At 39.3% G+C, this 23,702-nt stretch overlaps 1 protein-coding gene across 2 annotated transcripts in view; it reads left to right on the top strand.

The window, feature by feature from the left end:
- Window positions 1-23,702, top strand: part of LOC125237727 (KH domain-containing, RNA-binding, signal transduction-associated protein 3-like) — a 275,954-nt gene that overhangs the window by 250,249 nt on the left and 2,003 nt on the right. Inside the window, exons 6-10 of one of the 2 annotated variants that reach the window (XM_048144892.1) lie at window positions 11,139-11,270; window positions 14,429-14,518; window positions 14,638-14,707; window positions 15,042-15,128; window positions 21,549-21,702. In XM_048144892.1, coding sequence (XP_048000849.1) covers window positions 11,139-11,270; window positions 14,429-14,518; window positions 14,638-14,707; window positions 15,042-15,128; window positions 21,549-21,702 — 533 coding nt within the window. The remainder of the gene's footprint in view (window positions 1-11,138; window positions 11,271-14,428; window positions 14,519-14,637; window positions 14,708-15,041; window positions 15,129-21,548; window positions 21,703-23,702) is intronic. The other variant, XM_048144893.1, reaches the window with a different exon arrangement.

Raw genomic sequence — 23,702 nt, 5'->3', positions numbered from 1 at the left:
GTCAGTTTGAATACGGCTGGCACAATCAACTTAGTTTTATATACCTATTTCAAATATTATATTTTTAAGTTGTGATGTTCTGCCTGTGCAGGACTCACATATCCTCCATGCCTGATGGGCCTGGGAGGTTTTACCGAGCTAGTCTCAGATGTGGGAGAAAGGGGGTGCAAGGCGAATAGAGAGAAACACTGGAGAAACACCGGTTTCACTTAACTAATCGGGCTTTTATGCCGTTTATTCACACACACACAATAAACTTAATACTATCGCGGTAACGCGGCTTATCCTATGCGATATCTAACCTTCCCCGGCCGGCCGGGGTTAAACGGAATCAATCTAGGGTGCGCCGGAAGGGCCTACAACTACAGGGACCTATCGAGGGTCAGGAGGTAGGAACCGTAACCCGGCCTAGGCGCGTAATGGTCACCCCGGCCCTGATCACGGGGGAGATAAAATAAGGTAGGAGGGTTTCAGAGGGTAGGAATCGTAACCCGGCCTAGGCGCGTAATGGCCACCCCGGCCCTGATCACGGGAGAGATAGGATATATAGGTAACCCGGCCTAGGCGCGTAATGGTCACCCCGGCCCTGGTTTGGGAATTCGCTGGTGATCGGATATCAACCCGGCCTAGGCGCGTAATGGTCACCCCGGCCTTGGTTGTTGGAGGATAAGTGGATGGGAGCGTCGCCGTGAAGCGACGGGGACGGAAAGGGGCGCTGCACTGGCTGCGCGCACTTAAATATGGTCGGCCGGCGATCCCCTCCACTGCGCCGTGCGCTGCCGGTGGGCTCGATTCCGCGCGGGGCGCGCCGCTGTGATGACATGGCGCGCTGGTGACATAGCTATGTCACATAGTTCATCAACTTTGTTACCACCTTTGTTACCAGAGTACTTCAGCCCTCAGCCAACTTCTGCAAGGTGAAAAGAAGCTAGTCTACTGAGCAATTTTTTTGTACTATAGGACCAGTAGGCAATTGAGGATTTTTGGTTTCTTTAACATATGGGTGAATCAACTTTTTCTTGCTTTTTGCAAGAACTGCCCATACTTATTATTAGCTCTACTTTTGTGAGTTTTAACCTGGCCATCGTGAATAAAGATCCTTATATTTATTTTATATTAAGGGAATAATTAAAAAAAATTAGACGACCGGTCTGGCCTACCATGTAGCCTTAGCAGGCGGGGTGCTAAGCAGCGGTCCCGGGTTCGAATCCCGGTAAGGGCAGATTTGAAAATGAAAAAAATGAAAATGAAATATTTATTTTTCAAGTAGGCATATTACAATGCCACTTCACTTTTGTTTGTGTGATGAGCACAGATATTTGTTTCTGAGTCATGGATGTTTTCTATGTATATAAGTATAATTATATATATCGTTGTCTGAGTACCTGCAACAAGCCGTCTTGAACTTACCGTGGGGCTCAGCTTAGCCAATCTGTGTAAGAATGTCCTATAATATTTATTTATTATTTATTTAAATCACTTAATGCCTGCAAGTAATATAATATCTTTCATCAAGCACAAGACGCCTGAAATGAGGTAATGTATCACGGGATGCATATTTTGGGCACAAATCGAGTGTGCCGGGGCAACAGGCGCCATTCGGACTTGAGAATTATATTCTTGATTTGATGTTGGAGGGAAAGACTTGACTTCAGTCACAGTATAATACAGTATGGCCACTCCCACTCCCCGCTGAAAGTGCCGCCCTCGGTTACCTCACAGTTACCGCGTGTCAAAAACGCGAACAGTCGACCTGTCATATTTCACTCATATATGCATAGTTCGCGTTGGAAGCGCTGGTAGCCAAGCGGTAAGAGTAAGAGCGTGCGACTTACGATCCGAAGGTCGCGGGTTCAAACCCCGGCTCGTACCAATGAGTTTTTCGAAACTTATGTGCGAAATGTCATTTGATATTTGCCAGTCGCTTTTCGGTGAAGGAAAACATCGTGAGGAAACCGGACTAATTCCAATAAGGACTAGGTAGTTATTGATTTAAAGTAAAATCCATAATCCTACGGACCAAATTGACAAGTAAGTGTGAACGAATGTTGCCACAGTTTGGCCAGTGTCGTTCTTATCGATATTAAAATTATTATTACATCGTAGATTTAAGGTGCACCCAGACGGGACAATGAAATTGGCAATTTGATCGGCTAATCAATATACCAACTTTTTCTGTGATTTCGACAGATCAAAAGGTCTGTAGACCGCTAATTAGAGATATTTTTTTTTATTTCGAAGCAGCAATAATATTATTCGAAAATTATATAGATATTTATGATATACTTGCCATAGCGTGACAGATAATTTATTATCGTTGGACATGGTATTTTATTTTTTACCACAGAACTAAATCAAGATAGAAGGAAAATGCTCGGCGATTAACAGCGAAACCGAGCGTGTAACGTTTTGTGTCGAGCCTATGACGTCACGAGTGTACTTTAGTGATGGGAACGTTGTCGCCGCGTAACCCGCGTGGAAACGATTTAAAAAGATTGCGTGCGGGCTGCCCGCCGAAGTTAAAAATATCGGATATTCATCTTCGTTGTGAAATGAAGTAAGTATATACCTGTATTCGTGTGACGACAAACAATTCACTAGTAGGTATATAATTTGCCTAAGGCCAGGAACAAAGATTTTAGTAGGTAGGTCAGGAACAAAGATATTAATACTAGTTAATATTTCGTAATATTTTTAAGAAAATCGACCATGTACTCACAGCATTATCCTCATGTTATTTGTTACAACTTTTAGTAATATATAAATATAATTAACCATTAACACATTTTTAGAGTTATTTTTATTCATAATAAATATAGAGCGTATTATGTTTGTATTTGTTTTTCTGCCGACCACAAATTCAACGTTAATACCGTAACTGTAACCTATTTTAAAGTTAAATTTACTTTTCACTCGTACTTTATATATATAGTTTCATAACAATATAAAAACATAATTATAATTTCCACTGCTTCGCAAAATCGATTTAAATCGAATAAGGAAATCATACATGACGATATAGCATCAGCATACATGACGATATAGTTCCGTGGTGCACCACTATTCTTAAGTTCGACGTGAGTTCGACGAACAAAATAACAAATCTACCTTCACTTTGTCTCGACAGTTTGAATAGCCTATTTTTATATCGCTTGTTTTAAACGCACGCTAAGTCGGACTCGTCAAATTAAAGCCGCAATGGAAAACTAGTTTGACGGCCGTACGTCAGCTAATGTTTTGATGATAAAAATAGGAAAATCGTGTTTTTTATTTAATAAAAAATATTTTAGGACAAATGGTACTTACCGATGATAGGAAACACTTTGTTTAACACCCTTGCTTTTATTGGTGGTGTTTGAACAGTTAATTATCGAATACCGACCCATTTTGTATTTTTCACTGTATGTCACTCGCGGGCAGCGGTCGGGAGCAGACTGACTTGCGCGGCGAACAATGTCGCTCGCTATTTAACTTTTCCGCACGCGAAGTAGATACACTTTTTCCTTCTATCTTGATTTAGTTCTGTGTTTTTTACCTACAGGCTCGGAAACCTTTTTATGTTTTAAAACTAGTGGGTAAAAATGCATGGTATCCATCCACTACCTCGAAGATACATAGAACAAACCAAAATGTGTACCTCTTATTTGAAACTCATATACTTATTCTTGATTTAAACTTGTCTGTTGTATGTACTTTACAACTTGTCGATATATTGTTATCGACATATACCCTTCCCTATTTTAATTTTGCTGTTCCTGGTATCATTTTACCTGTCAGTCATTTGTCAATTTAGTCCGTAGGATTATGAATTTTACATCTAACATGATCTTCACTCATATTATAAAATTATAAAAAGGGGTTGAAATAAATCCAAATTGTGACATTGCAGTGACAGGTTGCCAGCCTCTCGCCTACGCCACAATTTAACCCATATCCCACAGTCGACCTACGACACCCACGGGAAGAAAGGGGGTGGTGAAATTCTCAACCCGTCACCACACGGGACTAAAAAGATGAATGTAAATTTTGTGTCACATCAATTTTAAATTCAAAAAGCTGGAATGCCTCTTCAGAGCTCATTACGCGATGTCGTCAGGCAAACTGTAGTCGTTTAGGATGCGGGCCGCGGGGCAGGGAGGATATCTGTAACAGCTTGCGGCTAAGGCCCATATTTTTACTGTGTTTATTACTGTTATTCTCAAAATCAACTCGTAGTTTTGTCGAAAGAACAGTCGACCATATGAAAAAAAAATATAGCTTGCAAGCTTTTTTAATGGAGGTACTTTTGTACCAATCAAGACTTAGTACACACATTTCGTCACTACTTTGAAAAAATCTCGTATCTCACGCTGCTCCTCAAAGTTAAAACGCAGTAAGTCTATATGCATTCCATACATACTTACTACAATTTTCTTTTCATTGACATACGAAGATACAAGTTTTTTTTAAAGTAGTGACGGTTTGCTCCTTCTGACCGGATAAAAATTTGAAATCTAAAATGTAATTAGCATCAGCTATCAATAAAAAAAAAAAAATCTTTATTTCAGACCAAAGTCCATACAGTGAGCAAATACATTTTATAAAAACTTATTCTAATTATAATTCTAATTAAAGTGCCTTGGTAACAGCCACATACACTCAGTTATATGTGTAGGTGACCACCACCGAGTGCATTCTAGTCCAATGTATGAGGAGCTGACTATCCCAGCGATCAGCTAAGACGGCCAGAAGGCTAAAGCAAGCAGTTAGCGGTATAAATTATAGTCGCCATCAGATATATCTGAGCGGCTGGGGCGCGCAAAAATATCTCAACACTTTTTTATTTTGATTTTTTTAGGGATTTTAGGTCAATTGTACTCAGAATCACGAGTACTTTCAATCTCACTGGGAGATAAAGTGTCCCAGAATTTCCATACATTTTTGTTACTTTCCTCTTTTGTTACCCCACACAAATTGTACGGAAAGTGGTAACGAAACAAGAAAAAATCGTATGGGACAAATTTATAATATACTTATTATAGCATATTTTTTTTCAAAAATATCACATTTTCATAAAAATGGCGAAAAAAAAAGAAATGCTCACCTATGGGTATTTTCAGAATTTGGGACCCCTCAATTAGCGTAAGTTGTTAACAAAATTTAACACACTGTCAATTTTGCACTGACGATAATTAAGCATGAAATTTCTATAAAAATATTGTTTTTGTGTTGCTTAATGGTCTACATAAACTTTGAGCGATAATCTACATTCAGAATGTGAAAAAAGTAAATTTGTAACCCTGCCGTCCTATCACTAAAACCCATCTAACCCACAAATGATAGTTTTGAGATATGGGCAAAAAACATAAAAACCCATATCTCTAGGAAATGTGTCGATTTAGTCCAGATTTCTTTTATTCTTAAATTAAAACTAAATTCACGCTAACATTATTTAAAATCAATTTAATTAAATATTGTTTAATTTATTAGAAATTCGCCATTTTGTGTTTAAGTTATGCAAATAATTCCTAAAATATGTATGATTTTACTGTTAAAACACGGTTAAGTATACTTTAGCCGTTTTTTAGGATTGAATAATACATAAAACATGGCTTAATAACGGCAAAGTAAATTTACGTGTTTATAGTAATCGTAACTGAGCAATGCATAATAATCTAAAAACATAGCTTAATAACCGCAAAGACACTAAACAATTTTATACTATCGTATATGCTCTAAAAAAATGCTGTAACCGTTTTTAAGCTATGCAATGACTACTAACATCGAAATAATTTGTATGCATTCCTAATCTAAAAGCCCGCTATATGACAAACCAGCGACGATTACTAGGTTTTAGCATTGTCATTCTTTTTAAAAGGAGTTTATCATTTTAGCAATGTCCCGTTTACCTGCAGTACCTGCACTAAGTTTCAAGAGCAATTCAATTTGTTAAATGAATAAAAGACAACTGTATGATATTGTAACCATTTATTTGCATGCATAAAAAACCTCGTTATAAGTTATGTTACAAATCAACATATTTAAACTTAATATAATATTCTAACATTAGTGAAAACTAACATAACATTAATATGAAACAATAAAATTCGCTTTTTACATTGCAACAAATCAATTTGCTATACCGACACGGCGAAAGGTGTCGCTCTTGGATATCCAAAGTTATTCGTATTATTACTATAATACACTATTAAAATAATGTTTTTATTACCGAGTTATATAAGGTTAAAAACGGTTGACATTGGCAGTTCTTACAAAAAGAAACACGGATTTCATTTATTATTCGCCAAGCAAGTGAAAATAGCAATCTTTATTTATTTAATATTTATTTTTATTTTATTATTTATTTAATACTTCAAAAATTCAAAATACATTTAGGATTGTTTGACATAATAATTTTCTCTCTTTCCGCTTGATTCCGTTCTTCTTAAAATTTATTTTTCTTTTTTTGTGCGTTTGGTTTTCGACAGTTGTATTATTAATATTACGAGTGTAGTGCTCTATATCGACGGTGGTTCTACATCGATAAATGGTTATATTATGTACTTATGTGTAGGTCAGTCCTCCTTTTCTGTATGTAAAACTTCTGGATTTGAAGGGTCTGAATGAATTGGTACAGCAGAATACTTATATATCATACATTTTTTTTTTCTTTAAACTAGAATCAATATAGAGATCTTTGTTAACAATTTCTGGTAAAATCAGGTGCATCATTGCTTAAAATTGTATTAACTAGGTTAAATTTAAGTCTATTTCTCTGTTGTTTGTATGAATTGGAGCGGTTAAATCAAGATAAAGCTTCATTTTGGATGATACATATGTTGTCATTTTACAATTTTTACATGCTAGGTATAGAGTTCTTCTTCTTTCGAGTCATCACTTGTAGTTTCAATGCGTCTGCGACGGAATAGTCAAAAACCTTCTTTCCTTATATCAAGATGAGAAGCATTTTACGAATGATTAAAGAAGTAAACGTTGTTCGATTTGGTTACAACGAAGGATAAACCCAAATTCGATGATCGTCAGCAACGGTTTTAGCTTGGACCAGTAAAAGGGAGTTTTAAAATTGATGTATTTTCGTCAGCATTGAAAATTAAAGCAGAAACGTTGGACATGGCTAAGCTAGGCAAAGAATTCTGAGGTATCAATCTCAAAAATTCTTGAAACAATACACAACGATAGAATGTTCCTTGGTAAAGATCGAGTTGAGCAATCCCCTTCTGTTCTACATTTACTAAACTTACTGCTGGTGTGATGACTTGTGGTCGGTTTTTCGGTATTCATTTTATTCGCAGATCTCTGTTATCATTTGTATCCTGAAGTTCGTAATAAGCCTAAAAGAAATAACATTAATTAATTTGATTTTTGACTGCATTATTAAATCAGCTTGACGGTAATATAATGTTGCGCAAGTAATCCATACCTACATAGGTACTAAAACATTGTAAGGTAAATAAATGCTTACAAAATGTATGTGGCTATGGCAATGCCTACATAGCAATAGGATGGTACAATGTAATTTCTTGACTTTTTTGTTTACGCTTTATTTGTACACAATAGTTTTAACTGGGCTCTTGATCGAATAACTTATGAGTTAGGTATTTACTTGTCGCGGCAAACGTGTGATAATACGTTAGCAAAACGCAAGTTGTGCTTGAAAAAAACACTTAACACTTACCTGGTCTTCGGTTTCTTAACATTTTAAGGAGAAAATGTTCATTCACCGGTCACTACAGCCTTCGCACAACCTTCTGCGCGCGAGCCGCTCGGCCGACTGTCGGACTGGCGCAATAACTTTGGAAGGTATACTTTTACAACTAGCGGGGTTTTAGCGTAGCTTTGCTGGTTTGTCCTGTTTCAGTGTGGCATTATGAATATTTTTTAGTAATAAATTCACCGTAAAGCGCAGTAACTAGGTTTTAGTGATGTATTTGTAACCGAAATTACAATGAAAGTCTTTAAATAGACGGTTAAAGGACTTTAGCCGTGTTTAAGCGTAGTATTTTATTTAAAAAAGTGAATGTTATAAAATGTAATAACGCAATTAAACGGCTTTAATGGGAATTTATGAAGCTTATGTCAAGTAACGTTGTTATAGTTATGTATCGTGTGATAAAACTATGAAGATAAACAACTGCTAAGCGCTTTAATATAAGTTATAGAAGACAAATGTGGGTTTGCGGTTTTATACTATTGAAAAGGGTTATAAAATAGTGCACTTAGCGAGGTATGTCGACTCTATATCTCGGTAACTAAAAATGATAAAAATATGATTCCAAGACCAGTCGATGGGGAATTCTTTCCTATTTAAGAATATTTATCCAAATGAAAACTGGTAATATGCAGCTTAGAGGGGTTTTAGTGATCGGACGGCAGAACAGATTTTATGCTTTATTACTTAATTGACGTCACAAAACTGACAGCGAGTTAATTTTTGTTAACAACTTACGCTAATTGGAGTTTCCCAAATCCTGAAAATGCCCCTATATTATTTTGTCTGATAAAAAACATGTTTTTTTATAAGATAAACTTATCAAGAATAAAACTTTTCTCAAAGGTGTAAGCGTACTGAAAAGCTGCCATAGAGTATAATACAATCTTCCAACATTCTGTGTGAAAAGGATTTTCTCATCGGTTGATCGCGAGTTATGGCGGAAAGGCCCCGGTTCGTAGATGACTTCCTATAGATACCGCGTTACAAATTGTCAGGTGACTACTGGCATAAATATATGAAATACTGGTTTCGTCTTGCTGGGCTAGCATATAATTAATAGAAAAAATAATGTTTGTTTGTTTTTGTCAAGTTCTTCAATTCGTCCCATTTTGCTTTAATAGACTATTCTTTACTGGTCACTTTCGTCAGTAGTGTTTGTAGTCTTAGATCATATAAAACTCATAATTATAATCAAAGACGACAAACACTACTAATTTTTTTGTTTTTATTTCTACTCATTCATTATTCGTGATCATTTTCTTAGGGCATCGGCATTTCTGCTGTTTAATATGTACATATATTTACTGAGACTAACCCCAAATACGATAAGACACATTTACAAAATACAATTGTATTAACATAGTACTTAAATTGGTACATATTTCAATTTTGAATTATGTACCTACCTAGTTAACTTTGGTACTGAATAATATTTCAAATCTGAATCCTTACGAAAGCTCCATCTAGCGGACATGATCTGTGCGGGGGCATATTTCGCACAGATATGTCCCGGTTTTATGACTAGACGTCGTAAAAATAACTACGTGTATTGTACTCGTAAATATGTCCACACATACCCAAGACCTTGTTCGTGACGTTGTAATATGAACTCGCGACATGGCCATTTAGATTTAGTTTTTTTTTTGTCTGAAAGCTGAGTTAGTCGGGAATGTTCTAAGACATGTTTCATGAAAATCGGTCTACTATGTAATGTCGCGGTCGGGGGTTTTTTCAAAATTTTAATTTTGTGGTTAGGTTATTTGACATAATTTTGTTTATAGGTAGGTACATTAATAGATTAAAGTCGTCATCAGATATATTGAAGCTATTAAAGCACTCACAGATATTGGAACACGTACTCTTAACGTCTTGATAATACGCGCGTTTCAATATTTTTGAGAGCTTTGGCAGTTCCGATATATTCGATGGCGACTGTACTAGGGCCACATTCAAAGTTGTCCACCCCACTTTTTTGTAACATGGGTATTTTTTTACGCGAATCATACTCAGAATCGCGAGGTATTTCGATCCTGGATAGGAGAAAAAAATGTCCCAAGATTTCCATACATTTTTCAAACCTTCCATTCCGTTACCGCCTTACAAAATGTATGAAAAAATGGTAACGGAATGGGAAAAAAACCTTGGTTTTTTTCTTCTATTAAGATTGAAAGAGCTCGCCATTCTGAGTGGAAACCACATAAAAATTTCCAAAACAAAAAAACCCTACTCCTTTTAAGTGCATGCAATTCACGCCTGCTTCTCACAGCGGTAGGCAGTTGTCAAGAATTTGCGTTTGCTACTCGCTCCACTCATATTTACACACCCCTTTTATAATGTCGAATATAGTCTTATCTCCGCTATGTCTTGAGGTGCGAGGGGCTAAGGGGGGGGGGGTACCTGAGATTTTACGACGTCGTCGAAGACACTCGGGGAGTTACGAGCGACGTTTGATCGGATTCCTGTACTAGGGGCATTAATAATTTAAAGGGCAACTTTATCCGTTTTATAGCACGTTTTATGGGTTTATAATACTTACATACATAAACTGACGCCAACCGGCGTAGTCGAAGTCACGATGTTTTCAGTCAAAGAAATAGTAAATCTATTCCGTAGTGCAGTTGTTCGCTAGATGTCACTGTTACCAAAGAGGATTTAGTATTATAGAGAGTTACTGTCGAAGTAAAATGTGTAATCACAGTGAATAGACTGCCATCTCTTGACACAGGTTTCAAACTTTTGAACCTCAGTTTTGACAATTTGGCCCATATTCTTAGCTTGATATTTGTTAAAATGTAAAATATTAATATTAGCGCCATCTAGCTGAGCGTACCTACCCCAAAGGTGTAGAGCCATCTAGGGCTCCGTACCTTTTTCTGAATGGTACAGAGGTAGAGCGTTTCGTTTCGTGAGCGCTTGTGCCATTCCGCTATGTACCCTGAGCAGCGGTATGGGCATGCGGGGCACGTCAGTAGGTGCGCCATGGTTTGAGTTGAGGTGCTGTGGCGCAGGCATTGGGTCAAGGGGCTGCGGAGCAATCCCCGTTTGGCCATTGCCACTCTTAGCAATTAAATAGTCGAAAGAAAACGAATCAAACTAGGTTATAACAATCGAATGACAATCTGTTTAATTAAGGGATTAACAAAGTCGGAATATAAAAGTTTTTCCGGCGAATAGATATCAAATTTAAATGTATACACTATGTAACATAATTGCCGAAGATAAATCCTACGGCTTATACATTACCTTCTATAGTACCTTTAATTTTCATGGTGTTTATTTTAAAAAAAGGAAGTGGTATTCGTAACCGCTATTCGATACCTGTTATGCTCTTAAATGGATCACCAGCATTAATGTTACACCCTGTATAATATTGAGAAAAGTGGACTAATTTCAAAATAAATAAAGAAATAATGTTGTATTGTTGCAGGATTACAACGACGATATCAGACAAGAGCAGATGCTGGAGATGCAGCTGCTCGCGCAGGCGCCGCGCTCCCCGCCCGCCGCCTCCCCGCGCCCCACGCGCCTCAGCCCCGCGCCCGAGGAACACAAGCACAGGGTCAGTGACACACACACAGGGGCAGTGACACACAAACACAGTAAATCCTACATAAAAGCAAAATTTAATAAAGTATAAGAGCACACGAAAGTACTCAAGCTTCGCCCGACGGTGTGCGTCGGGCCCTCGGGCCTCGCCCGACTCTTTAAGTGTGTTAACGCCTAACTCCGTTTTCACATTATTCGGTTCGATATCGGAAGTCGGAAGGATTTTAATGGAAAAAATCCAAAATGGCGCCTGTAATACATGTACGGGATATCGGTTCTACAGCCGATATCGGATCGGATAATGTGAAAACGCACTAAGGCGCCCGTTGCATTTGCATGCTTATTCAAGTAGAATGTACGCACTTCTTGTATCCTTACACTTAAGAACTCACTGTAATACTACATTTTTGCAAATAAATATTGATTGATTGATTGATTGGTGTGGACCGTGTGCGCTGGGCTTTGCCCGACTCTTTAAGTATGTTATCAGTTATCGCCTGAGGCCACCCCTTGGAGATGGACGCTAGATTTGGGACATTTTTTTCAGAGTTGTCCACCCCACTTTTTTTTGGATTTCGAAATTTTTATGTGGTTTCCACTCAGAATCGCGAAGCTCTTTCAATTCTAATTAGGAGAAAAAAAAAGTGTCCTAAGTTTTTTATCCCATTCCGTTACCATTTTTTCATACATTTAGTATGGCGGTAACGGAATGGAAGGTTCGAAAAAATGTGTGAAAATCTTGGGACATTTTTTTTTCTTCTATCAGGATCGAAAGAGCGCACGATTCTGAGTATTAATCGCGTAAAAAATACCCAGGTTACAAAAAAAGTGGGGTGGACAACTTTGAGAAATATGCCCCATTTAACAATTAGGATTTATGACTGCAGCATTTAAGGTTAAAAGATAAAAAGTCAAAACTTTAAGTCTCTGATTATTGCGTTATAAGTATTATAATAGCATACATAACAAAAATCTCATTATCAAAACAAGAAAAATAAATGAAACGCGAATCCATTGTGACCAGTTTCTTTATTTATTAGAAACTAAAAACCCTACATATTATTCCAGACAATATGTCGAATCCACGTGTTGTGTCCGAACCTTAGATGCCAATTCAAACTTTGGAAATTGCATCTTAATCTGTTATTTAATTGGGTCACATTCACTACTCACTGAAATAAATTTCATGTACACATTAAATGACCATAGCATTTAAGAGCGTTTTCACATTATCCAATCCAACATCTTAATGTAGAATCGATACGAGTATCCTTTGTAACAAAACTAGCTTTTGCCTGCGGCTTCGCTCGCGTTAGAAAGAGATAAAAAGTAGCCTATGGCACTCTTCATCCATTCAAATATCTTCACTTAAAATATCACGTCAATTCGTGCCTCCGTTTTGCCGTGAAAGACGGACAAACAAACAGACACACAGACTTTCGCATTTATAATATTAGTATTGATATTAAAGGCGGCATCTTTGACATCCCTTCAACATCCTTCCTAACCTAACGCGCGCTCAAACGCTCTATGTTTTCACAGCTGGGTGGCTAGCCGAATGGCACAATCGCTCACGAAACGCTCACGAAACGAAGCGCTAGTAGATATCCTATCGCGCTTGCGTATTGGCGCGACAGAGCCAGCGGCGTATCGCTTTCGTTTGGCGTCGGAGAAATGCCATTCGGCTACGGGGCCTGGACGGTTGCTATTCCGTTCATACTAAATAAGGGACTAAAACATCGAGATTTCCAGTGTTCAAATATAATCGTGATACAATACACAGCTTTTCAGTCGAGTCGAGTACCATGTTTAGGCCACGAAGCTTGCTGAGTGGCCTAATAGTACCGTACGAAAGTGAAAAGCTTAATTATATCATTATTGTATACAATACTTTTTCTGTGAGTCATCATCTTCATCATCAATGGACGGAAAATATCATCATTCAAGTTAATAAAATTGATGTTAATAGCGTCGTTCACCGTTGTATCAACATCGAATTTCCTGACAACCAATTGTTACTAATAACAGACAGACAGATTAAAGTCGACGAGTAGAAAAACCAAATTACGGTAAAGTTGTTGAAGTATGAATAGGCCTCTGTGTGGACAATGCCTCGCGATTGCTCTGTGTGTCGCCCCGGAGCAAACCTCCTTTCAATAGCTGACAGATTTTTCTTCCGCTGCAGCGGGGAAAAATAGCCACTCGGTTTATTTCATGAGGCAAAAACATTCTAGGTTTATAGGCACTGGTTCCACCGCGAGCTAGTAAGCTATGAGCTATCAGCTATAAAAACGAACAAAAGATAATCACTCCCGTGTAAAAAAAAGAGACACAGCGATGTTTATAGTTACTCGCCCAGCGGTGAGCTATCAATATCGCCGTGTCTCTTTTATTCGCACGGGGGTGGTTATCTTTTGTTTGTTTTATAGCCGATAGCTCATAGCTTACTAGCTCGCGGTGGGACCAGTGCCTTAATATTTATGTTTGCCTAAGTAAATATGTACTCATAGTTTAATATTAGGTTCTTCTATACCTATTGTTATTATTTAAGATGAGTATTGAGTATCATTTTAGCCCGGTACTGCTCAACATGATTTTTGGATTAATTAAATACCTAACTAGATTTTACCCGTGGCTTCGCTCACTTGCGGAATTCTCCATATGAACTTCCACTCCCCCTTTCTAACCCCCAATTTGCCTAAAATGTGGCGTTAGAAAGAGACAAAAAGTAGACTATGTCACTCTACATCCCTTCAACTATCTGCACTTAAAAAATCATGTCAAGTTGTCGCTCCGTTTTGCTGTCAAAGATGGACAAATAAACAGACAACACACTTAAGAATCTCAAGATGTTGGTCGAGACTCTTCGCTATGAGACCGTTCGCTGAAACGACTATCGGGACAATGATCGTCGAATCAACATCCCACATGGCGGTTATCTCGTGAGTCAAGTCTAGGTACTTACTGGTCCAGTAGCCTAATGGTGTTTTTGCGACGCCATTGCTCTTGCGTATTGGCGCGTCAGAGCCAGACTACCTTTCGCGGCGTTTCGTTTTCGTTTCGCGTCGCAGAAATGCCAATCGGCTACGGCTTGTCCTTCTCGGCTTCCGCGAAAATTCTCAGAATCGGGATGGAGATATAGACTGATGAATATAATTTTGATTATTACAGGCAGCAGGTTTGGCGTGCGCGCCGCTAGGTGGCGCCACTCGCGACTACTCGCCCCCGCTGCCCGCGGCGCCCGACCACCAACACCATCAGGTAACCAATAATTCCACCTCTGGGCAACAGATGGCGCTTAACATTGACGACTTTTGATTAGGTACTAAGTACCTACCTAATACTTTGAATTTTGTTTGAAATGACCTGTTTTTCCGCAGCTAGCGGCGAGCCACGGAGTTCTGATGGGAGGAGTGCTGCCGCCGCATCTGCTACACAACTCTATACTAGGTAACTGTCGATAGTTTTCACCCTCGACGATAGATGGCGTGTAGTAATAACTGGGTGTAATAAAAATGTGTAACTGGCAATATTTTCTGGAGATGATTTAACTTTGAACTGTGACCATACTAAAAGGTTACGGTGGCGCCACCTGGCATGATCTCATCAACTTTTGAATGATTTCGGTTATTTTTATTAGACTTATATTGACCTCCCGTTGAGCTCCCGATATTTCGACAAAAATCAAAAAGGTAATCACGGTCTATATCCCGGTCAATATAAGTCTAATAGCAAGTTTCATTAGGATCTTCATTATGTGTGTGTGACTAACTCGCATGTGCAGGTACTAACGGCGGGGAGCTGCTGGGGCTGGGCTCCCCCGTGCTGCGGGGGGTGCTGCGCCCCCCCGCCGCCGCGCCCGCGCCTCAAGGTCGGTACGTCGCATTTTATAACAACCTACTCATACCTCGTCTTCTCTAGTATTTTCATTCATTGACGACCGGTCTGGCCTAATGCGTAGTGAGTACTATCAAACCCATAGAGGAATAAGTAAGGGAAGAGTTGTAACTCCATACATCAGTAAATGCGAGTTATTTGTAGTGACATCTATCGTCATTCACTCGTCAATCACGCGCCAACTAGCGTAAATTATCAGTACTGCTACTTGTCAATAGACGTCACGACGAACAAAAAGTCTATTGCTCAACAATTTTTAGCTAATATTACAATAGTATTAATCAGTACTTTGCTTTCAATTACTTCAGCTTATAATATAAGGTGTAAACTGTTTTAATATTACATTTTTGGCAAACGCAACACTGTCGGCACCTAGTGTCGAGTAGCAGTACTGATAATTTACGCTAGTTGGCGCGTGATTGACGAGTGAATGACGATAGATGTCACTACAAATAACTCGCATTTACTGATGTATGGAGTTACAACTCTTCCCTTACTTATTCCTCTATGATCAAACCAACTGAATCATAGCTACACCTGGATATATTTCTGGCACGACCGTCAAGTTGACAAAATAAAAACATCCTTATATCGATAAATAGCCTTACATAAGGTTATTCATTACCTTTAATAATAATCTCTAAAATCTTGAATTATCATGTAAGAAGTTATGTAAACTATTAAAATATGGTTCGGTTTTAACTACCGACGCAAAATCGACAAGGTGTTATAAGTTTGACGTGTCTGTCTGTCTGTTTGTCTTATAATGTAGGAAGTACCGGAGGTAAATAACACGACAAGACTGTGGTTAACTCTGTATATTTGACTGAAGATACATCGTGTTTATATAGTAGGATATTATCTAATTATCTATTAATAATGTGGGAGTTATCATGGTATCTATTCCATGATAGTATGTGCTCATATTTCAAAGGTTAATTGGTACTTGATACTTTATTATCTTATTGTTAATCTAATGTTCTCTAAAGGTTATCTATCTATGTGTGAGTGTATGACGCTGCTATGACTGTGACCTCACTACAGTCTGTCTGTATGTGTGTCTGTCTGTGGCATCGTAGCTCCCGAACGGATGAACCGATTTAGATTTAGTTTTTTTTTTGTCTGAAAGCTGAGTTAGTCGGGAGCTCGGGAGTGTTCTTAGCCATGTTTCATGAAAATCGGTCTACTATGTCGCAGTCGGGGGTTTTTTCAAAATTTTCATTTTGTGGTTAGGTTATATTATTACTGTCTATTTATTTTGAAATATGTGACATTTGTATAAAATATTAATGTTATATACACATAAATTCAAGCCCATATTCCCTAAACGGAGTAGGCAGAGTACATGGAACTACTCAAGATTTAGTGCCACGGCAATAATTAATGACATAATTATAATTATTAAAGGAAATCACTAGTGTCACTTCGTTCGTGACAAATGTTTTCTAGAAAAATATCTAGCCAAACCGTCTTAATGTAATTAGATCGAAATTCGCTTGCAGATAGGGTTTTCTTAGTGACGAACTTGTTATGTTTTGGATTACCATTATCTTGCATTTTTTCTATTCCCGAACTGTTATTCGTCATTTACAGGTTCGTGCATAGATGTTTAAAACCTTACATAAAAGTCTATTCCCCAAAGCCAGCGTCCGCCGGCTTCCTGCGCATGCGCGCAGTATCGAAAAAACTAAAAACGCATTGTTTGGCTCTTTTACCATGGCAACGCGATGTTACAACGATGGAAGGCTTTGGGTAGCTGAGTTGACAGTGGAAACCTTTGCGTCACAATACAGGAAACTTGTGTGAATTTCACGAAAGTTATTCAAGAAAACTATTAAAAACTAAGAGCATGGTCGTAGAAAAAGTATTTTATGCAACGGTGTTTAACTGATTTGAAAAATACTCGTGGCGTCTTAATAACAATTTTCGACTTCGCCTCAAATTGTTATCCCCGCCACTCGTCTTTTTTGACCTCCTTTAAACGCCTGTTGCATAAAATACTATTACCTTCGCATAACAACGCTTGGCAGACTCCTCTTTTCGCAGAATGACTTCTTGCATAAATTTCTTGGCATACTGTCATTTTGCAGAATTATTTAAAGCAGAGTAATACAATGGCATAATGATAAATTGTATAATAGTCGTATAATCGATTAATTGTTTTGTCGAAAATTCCATCGCATTCTATTGACTTGGCATTCTGTCATTTCGCACAATAGGCTACTTGCCTCTTAGTCAAATCAACTTCTTTTTAAGAACTGTCAAAACGAATTTGAACGGCTTGGAATTAATATGAAATCGAATTGAGTGACGTTACGGTCAATTCAGTTACTTTATATATTTCTACCTGACTTATTAAATAGAAATTAGATTTAACAATAACTTCTGTCCATGTTTTTCCCATAATTATCTGATGCTTTATTTCGTGCATGGTACAAAATATTTTATTTTAAGAACAGTCAAGTTCAATATTGTCTTAGGCAGAATAAAATACATTGGCATAATGTTGTTGGATTGGGATTAATTATCTGCCGTGGGTCATGAATCAGTTGGTTCGATAGTACATAGGTTGGTGCCTCATCCCTTTTTCTCCGTTCTCAATTTTCCATAGCATTTAGCTTCATTTTCATCGCAAAAATGAATTCCCTTTGACATGTAACATTTCACTAGATAATGTAATATTGCATGTGCATTCTTGGAACAATATTCTTACAAACTCTTTTTCTACATTGCAATATTTTACCGGTTTTATCTACTGAACTTCAGCGTTAAAATACCTAAATTCCGAAACACAAAAGACTGCAAAAGCTACCAATACTCCGTCTCAAGGTGCCTAGCCAAATTCACAATTTGGTTACGCTTCGTAAGCGCATCGTAGCTAGCTTGGGAGACACCAAAACGCTCACGATAATATCTCTTTCGTAGCTATCTACTCGTATCTCTATCGCTCTTGCGTATTGGCGCGACAGAGCCAGACTACATTTCTGCGACGTTTCGGTGGTGTTCCGTGTCGCAGAAATGCCTTTTGGCTGCACAGGGTCAGAAGTCTGGCTTAGGCACTAATTCCGCCAAAAGCGAGTAAGTGATGAGCAGGGAGCGTACTTTTCATGCCGATGACATTAATCTGACGTCACGCTCCGTATAGGGTGATCCCAAATAGTTTTATTGTAAATTATTAATCATCAGTCGTCAATCATTTTAATCGTATACAAATTACTTCAAATACAGTAGTCCATTTACATGTGGCATAAATAATACCTATTTGAAATGTGAAACGTGAATAAAATTATTTGATTTGTTTTTATAAATAAATTTAATTAAATAGTATTGTTAACAACACATTACAATAAATACGTAGAAAAGAGAATTTTTCTCTAACGTAAAGCACACCATCCTTCTTGCATTCATTACCATTAGGGTTTCTGATTTCTCGACCTATTAGAAGTCTCGAGTTTCGAGAAATCTCGAGCCCAAAGTCTCGAGTCTTCTCGAGTCTCGAGTCTTTTTTTATAAATGCTAAATTTTGATAAAACAATAAACAACAATATGATTAGTAGTTTTTATTGCACCACACTATCATAAAAAATGCGTAAGAGCAATAAAAATCTTATTTGAAATAAACATAAATCAAATTTTTACAAGAAAACTACAATTATAGTCTTGAAAATAATACCTAATCCTTTAACTTCCCCGCCTGTGCACGGGTTAAGTAAATTAAAATGTCATGTATTAAATCATAATGTTTCGTTTCCTCATTGCCGAGGTTCGCGACCACAAGTAGCGTGTCTCCATTGAACGCGGTCATAAGCCATGTGGACTGCACAGTATACGCTGTCGCCACACGATTTCTTCACACAGTCAGACCATCTCTTACGAGCCCCACCCCAAGAATGTTTACCATTAATTCGCCATATTATGCATTGGTGCTCTCATAATGTGTCCGAAAAATCTGAGGGTCGCTCTTGGCATATTTTAGAGAGCCGTGTGGTGATATTCAGTTCTTGCAAAATAGAGATGTTTGTTAGTTCTTCTAGCTTTTCAAGTTATACTCGTAGCAGTCTTCGCCAGCACCACATTTCAATAGCGTCAATCTTAGCCACATCAAAACTTTTCGGGGTCCAAGTCCATAAGTACATAAATATCGAGATTATTGAAATAATCGCACTTTATTTTGACGTCGGATTCCTCTGTTCTTCCAAATCTTGTCGAAGTTAGCCATAGCACTCTTCGCAGGTTATCAATGACCCAAGATACATAAACGCGCTGACTTTTTTGTAATGACGAATTGCTTTTAAATAACATGAGGCTGTCAAAACTAGCCAAAGTCGCTGCCAGCTTACGTTGGAATGAGAGGTTAGATCGCTTTATCTCGTTATAATTTATGACCGCCGTTCGACACCGTCCCCACCGCCTCGCGATGAGACCGGGCAGAAGGTAAAAAGTTGCATTTCACTTCAGGTCGTACTTTACATTCGGGCCTCGAGACGTCTCGAGTACCTGTCATTTTTTTCTCGTCTCGAATGAAGCCGAAAGTCTCGAGAAGTCTCGAGTTCGAGACTCTCGAGCAGAAACCCTAATTACCATGCAAAGAAATTCATAACTTAAAATGATTGATGACTAATGATTAATAATTAACAATAAAACAATTTGTGATCACCCTATATGGAGCGTGACGTCAAATTGATGTCATCGGCACGAAAAGTACGCTCCCTGGTGATGAGCTATCGCCGATGGTAGTTCTGCGACGCGAAACACCACCGAAACGCCGCAGAAAATGTAGTCTGGCTCTGTCGCGCCAATACCCAAGAGCGATAGGGATACAAAGCTACGAAAGAGATTATCGTGAGCGTTCGCCACGATACGATATACGATACTTCGATCGCCACGTATCGTCAACTATTGTCACTTCGGCTAGGCCAATCCTAGCTCGGTTTATCTACTTTTCTAGAAACTGCACTTGAGACTCAATATTTCTGTATCACAGTTTCACACAAAGAATTCTATCCGCCGCAAGAGAATATAAGAACGGGGTTTTGTAAATGAAAACACTAGAGTTTAGCTTAGCGAGCGAAAACAGTTTATCGAAGAAATTGAATGGAGAATTCTTGGGAAAGAGAAACTGTGGCGAGACGACTTTATGTCCAGTCAAAGTCATAAATATAGATGCGGACAATTTGCTTCTACATTAAGGTTGTAGATTAGAAATCCACGCCCCACGCCGCAGCCTAAGCTACCATCCACACTCATAAGACGCATGTCTTGCGGCGCCCAACGGACGTCTCCGCCACGCCGCCTGAATGTAATTCAAAAAATGTCTCTTCAATACATTTTGTATAGGAAGGACGTAAGACGCGACCCCAGGCAGCGTGGCGCAAACGTCCGTTGCGCGCCGCGAGACACGCGACGCCTAAGTGGGGACGCTGCCTAAAACACCCGCGGCGGCGCGCCGGCATTATCAGCCAGCGTGGCGCGGCGCGGCGCGGCGCCGCCGGTGTGAAGGTCATTGTTTTGAAAATTGAATATTCAATAGGTTTTTCCAAATGGTACATAGAAATTCAATATCAGTAATTATTTAATAGATTCCATCAAATACGAGAGAAAAATAATGTTACTTTAAATAAACAATGTATGAAATGAAACATCCGCCCCTAGTATTTTCCGTTTCATGCATTGCTTTAGTTAAAAATAATATTATTTTTCTTTCATTTATATGTAATTTAGTTACCAGGCCTATGTGCAATCCAGAATTTCTGGTAGTGTCACAAAACTCATCTACTTATAAGGTGAAAAATAGTATACATATTTGGATGGAAACATATTATTTTATGGCACTTTGTCCTCATTTAAATTTAAATTCCTTGACTGTGCCACCAATTAATTGGATATTGTATACTGAATCATTTTCTTGTGTTGTGGTTGTTTTGTACGATGTCTAAGAAGAATCTAGAAGACTAATTGAAGAAATTTCTATTGAACCCTTTAATTTGTTGAAAACGTTTGATGTCGGTTTCTTTTGGAGATTCATTGAACGAAGCAGCAATCTTAGTTATGGTTTTTGTTTACAAGGGGGCAAAGTTGTTGTTTAACCGCGCGCTCCATTATTGATACTTGAATTAGGTACTTGAGCAAGCGACAGATTCCAATATTGAACCGCGTAGCGAGTACCGAAGGTTAAACAAATTTTGTCACCGAGTGAAACACAAAGTTTTTCACCAGTTTCAGTTAGTATCATCAATATTGGCTGTTGTCAAAGGGTTGTCAAAGTTGTTGTTTAACGTCCAGTTAAACAACAACTTTGCCCCCTTGTGAAACAAATAACTATTGAATTCCTTTGGTTTCGACTGCAATCTATTAGTGATAGATATCATTAAAAATAAATAAAATAAAATTGCAGGTGCGGCTGGGGCTGCGACGGGTGCGGTGGGGCGCAAGCGCCCCCTGCTGGGCGCCGCGCGCACTAACATGTCCCCCACCAAGCGCGCCGTCATCACGCTGTTGGCTAGAGCCCGCGCCGCCGCGCACCGCCGTCCGCCCGCGTGGCGCCACGAGTGAGTAACATGTCTCATACTAACATGTCCCCACCGAGCGAGCCGTCATCACGCTGCTGGCTAGAGCCCGCGCCCGCGTGGCGCCACGAGTGAGTAACATGTCTCACGCTAACATGTCCCCACCGAGCGCGCCGTCATCACGTTGCTGGCTAGAGCCCGCGCCCGCGTGGCGCCACGAGTGAGTAACATGTCTCACACTAACATGTCCCCACCGAGCGAGCCGTCATCACGCTGCTGGCTAGAGCCCGCGTCGCGCCACGAGTGAGTAACATGTCTCACACTAACATGTCCCCACCGAGCGAGCCGTAATCACGCTGCTGGCTAGAGCCCGCGCCCGCATGGCGCCACGAGTGAGTAACATGTCTCACACTAACATGTCCGCACCGAGCGCGCCGTCATCACGCTGCTGGCTAGAGCCCGCGCCCGCGTGGCGCCACGAGTGAGTAACATGTCTCACACTAACATGTCCCCACCGAGCGCGCCGTTATCACGCTGCTGGCTAGAGCCCGCGCCCGCGTGGCGCCACGAGTGAGTAACATGTCTCACGCTAACATGTCCCCACCGAGCGAGCCGTTAACACACTGCTGGCTAGAGCCCGCGCCCGCGTGGCGCCACGAGTGAGTAACATGTCTCACGCTAACATGTCCCCACCGAGCGCGCCGTCATCACGCTGCTGGCTAGAGCCCGCGCCCGCGTGGCGCCACGAGTGAGTAACATGTCTCACACTAACATGTCCGCACCGAGCGAGCCGTCATCACGCTGCTGGCTAGAGCCCGCGCCCGCGTGGCGCCACGAGTGAGTAACATGTCACAAACTGGGTAAGGCCTGAGTACACAATCAATCAATCAATCAATCATTTATTGATAACAGGAGTTACACGTCATTTTAACATTTTCTGCTTACTTAATTTAACATAGCGTAATTTAACATATTGCGTGCATGTCAAACTACTGAAGCTCATACAAGTATCCCGACACGACACTAGATAGGGTGGACGCCTGTTCGCCTGCGCGACCCACCGAACGCTCCGTTTCGAGTTTCCACTCAGGTATCATGTTTCCACCAAGCGTCATGAGGTCATTTCTCAAAATTTTGCCACCCCCACCTGTCAGTACGTTTATGTTAGAACTTTTTTTTTAGTATACAATATCTTCATAAATAAATTATCAATACATATTAAAAGACAGTTTTTACATAGAGGCCTGATGCTTTGAAATGGATTTATTTTATGTTAATGAAATAAATAATAATTGTAACTAAGTTTTGTCGTTCACCTTCCGTGTCCCAACGCGGAGTACTCATGTTTCGAGTTGTTAAAAGTACACAAATTATTAACTTTACTTACCTTTATTGCTATGATTTATTTGCATATATCCTTAACTTTTAAAACTAGAGTATCTGATAGTAATATTACACTTATGTTCCAAGTTATTTGGCTTTAAAGTTTGTCCACGGCCGTTTTTGTCGTTGACCTGTCGAGACAAACTCGCAAGCACTGTGCGATCCCTACTCCACCTCTGCCGCCCCACCCCGCATGAATCGAAGCCGCCAGTATCGGCCATCACCTGTAAGCAACGGCACGTGCTCACTACGCCTTGATTAGAAAATATAAATTTTTAATTACCTCGAACGGGAGTTTGTAACGGGTAAGTAGTCGTTATTCTGTCAATCATAAACTGGTTATTGTTTGAGATAATGCATTAACTGTAACATATGTTTCGTATTTTGTTGCTTATTTTTAGGCGCCTAAATATTTAGTTCGTTTGGCAAATACTTTTTGAGTTTTGGCGAAATAACTGGCATTTTGTCGGTCACCTGTGCATCGTTCACCTGGCTAAAATAGGCAAGTGAACGACATTTTGGGACAGGGTGATGACAATAATGATAAATTTACCAATCGTAATAATACTTTTTTACACCTTCAATGTTTGTTTTGTGCATTAAATGAGAAAAGTATTACTGTTATATCGGTTTAGGCTGCATTTCTCAAAGGATTGTTG

This window comes from Leguminivora glycinivorella, chromosome 22 (genome assembly GCF_023078275.1).
Source record: "Leguminivora glycinivorella isolate SPB_JAAS2020 chromosome 22, LegGlyc_1.1, whole genome shotgun sequence".
NCBI lineage: Eukaryota > Metazoa > Arthropoda > Insecta > Lepidoptera > Tortricidae > Leguminivora > Leguminivora glycinivorella.
Note: the sequence above shows the minus strand (reverse complement) of the source record. Positions and strands in the feature narration are given on the sequence as shown.